Source organism: Cyprinodon variegatus, unplaced genomic scaffold (genome assembly GCF_000732505.1).
Source record: "Cyprinodon variegatus isolate N-32 unplaced genomic scaffold, C_variegatus-1.0 Scaffold996, whole genome shotgun sequence".
NCBI classification, from domain to species: Eukaryota; Metazoa; Chordata; class Actinopteri; order Cyprinodontiformes; family Cyprinodontidae; genus Cyprinodon; species Cyprinodon variegatus.
In genome coordinates, this window is record NW_015151449.1 from 62,248 (window position 1) to 64,754 (window position 2,507).

General features: G+C 45.6%; 1 protein-coding gene across 1 annotated transcript in view; it reads left to right on the forward strand.

Moving 5' to 3' along the window:
* The window catches only part of orc1 (origin recognition complex subunit 1), a 16,906-nt gene extending 15,288 nt beyond the window's left edge, over positions 1-1,618 (forward strand). The window contains exons 13-15 of the mRNA XM_015399221.1: positions 642-811; positions 883-970; positions 1,302-1,618. Of these exons, the coding sequence (XP_015254707.1) occupies positions 642-811; positions 883-970; positions 1,302-1,496 (453 nt within the window). The 3' untranslated portion in view covers positions 1,497-1,618. The remainder of the gene's footprint in view (positions 1-641; positions 812-882; positions 971-1,301) is intronic.
* The last annotated feature ends 889 nt before the right edge of the window (positions 1,619-2,507 follow it).

Consider the following 2,507-nt stretch of genomic DNA (forward strand, 5'->3'; position numbering starts at 1 on the left):
TATATATATATATATATATATATATATATGAGACGTGTGATTGACTGTAAGAAGAGCGGAGACAGAGGACACTGAGTTTATTGAAGAAAACCTGCTGCTGACCAGGTTAGCTCTTGGAGGATGTTACTATGGCAAAAGAAACAGGATGAGGAAACTGAAACTGAAAACTTTCCCTGATTTGAGGTTCAGAAAACTTTGTTTTCATAAATCCTGCATATTGGGCGTGCTGCAGTGGTTAGCACGCACGACCCATGTATGGAGCCCTTAGTCCTCGACGTGACCCATGCTCGTTTGCCACGTCTATTCCCAGCCTATTGTCAAAAAAACGAACCACTGGAGCCGTAAAAATTGAAAAAAAGAAAAACCTGCAGTACAGTTTAAGTTTAAACGGTCATGATATAAGCAGCAGGAATCGCCTCTGAGCTTCTAGCTGGATCTGATGTCACAGTTCATCACTAGTCCAGTTCCACCTGGTTCTCTGAGCCAGACCCAGATTGGGCTCCACGCTGCCCCTTGCTGGCTAAAGGAGGTAAAGTTGGTCGTCTATGCATAAGGAATCCACTGGTTCCAGGTCCAGTAGGTAGTAAAGCAACATGGCCTCCTCCTCGCTAAGGTCTCCGCTGATCCTCCCCCTCTGTTAGGTGGCGGCTCTGTCTGGCGACGCTCGCAGGTGTCTGGACATCTGTCGGCGGGCGACGGAGATCTGCGAACACTCGGCCGCCGACCCGTCTGCTGCAGGTTTGGTGGGGATGGTCCACGTGATGGAGGCGCTGAACGAGATGTTCTCCTCGGCATACATCACCGCCATCAAGTGAGCTTCTCTCCTTCCGTGTTGGCCGAGCCGTGTGTGACAGCAGGTCACTGACTGCTGTGTGTTTCCAGGTGCGCGTCGACGCAGGAGCAGCTCTTCCTGAGGGCTGTCATTGCAGAGTTCCGGAGGCTGGGATTGGAGGAGGCCACCTTCCAGCAGGTGAGAAAGGAAATGGGTCGGGGTATGAATACTTCTGGGCCTGATCTGTGGCAGAACCTGAAGGCGGTTCCTTTTTCAAAGCTCGGCCCAGACGTCATTCCGAACCATCAGGCCTAAAATCTGATCTGTGTTTCTGAGCTGCAGAAAAAAGTTCAGCCGATCTTCACAAAACCCACAAGAGTCGAGTTTAGAGGATAAACCTGAACAGTTTGTTCCCTGTTCTAGAAGCGGCTCAGTGGGTCGATTCTAACTCAGCGAATGTTTGTGTTTACTGAAGGTTCTGGTTCCCTGCATGTTTCATTCAGCCTTGGCCCTTCGTCTTGTCTGGCAGGTGTTGGTGCAGCACCAGGCTCTGTGTCGGGTGGAGGGTCTGCAGCCCGTCAGCGTGTCCGAGGGTCTGGCCGTGTGTCGGCGCCTGGGGGCCTGCAGGCTGCTGCTGCTGGAGCCCAGTCGTCTGGGGGTCCTGCAGAGGATTCGGCTCAACGTCAGCCAGGATGACGTGCTCTTCGCCCTGAAGGCCGACTGATGAGGAGGAGGAGGCTGGTCTGGCTGACAGCTCTGATGCAGATTTAATTCTGTTTTTAATGTTAAAGTTCCTATCATTGTTCTTACAAGTTTTCTCTATTTCTGAAATATGCAATAAAACCTTTGAGAAAAATATGCCTTTTCTTCTTGCTAGTAAGACATAATATTTATAGAAATATAAAAAAATACAGAATCACTTCATAAATCGGGGAAAAAAAGGGTCATTTCTAAACATGTTCCTATTAGGAAATCTACCAACATAAAACCTTGTTAGATTAATGAAAGCCATACAAAATATGTAAGGGCCACTAGAGGGAGCCACTGCTGCTGTTAGTGAGAAATATCGTTTGGACTGCTGAGCTACATTCTGCTGCTGTTCATCTCATCTAAGTTCCTTCTTCTGCAAGATCTCCAAGTTTCTCTAACAGGTGATGGTGAGATGAGGCCTCATGATGCACTGAACGCTTCAACCATCCCCACAGTTCATGAGGCTTCATGTGAACATGTCACCACCTACTGGTGGACAGCAGAACTACAGTTTGCCCTTTTAAGTTCCTTTGAAATTGTTAATGGTTGGTGTGTATAATAAACCTATAATAAATAGGTTTTTCCAAATTTTTTGGTTTTTAATCGGTTTGAAAGTTGTGTTCAACCAATCTTTTGGCTAAACCGACCTAATTTGGCAGCATTTTTACACAAACTATATTTTTACAAGGGCAAACAAATGCAAATTAGTCTCATTAGCAAAAATCATTTAGTATAATCGCAACTCTCAAAAGCCAAAGGTGGGACTTGAACCATTAACCTCAGGGGTGGGAGTCTGTGTCTTATAGATGACGCTCAGATTTTGATCATTACATGTTTATTCTAACCAAAATAGATTTAAGCAACTAGATCGGTTGGAAAAACAACCAATCTATTCTTAAAATCTAACCAAACTACAGGTGCTGGTCATAAAATTAGAATATCATGAAAAAGTAGATTGATTTCAGTAATTCCATTTAAAAAGTGA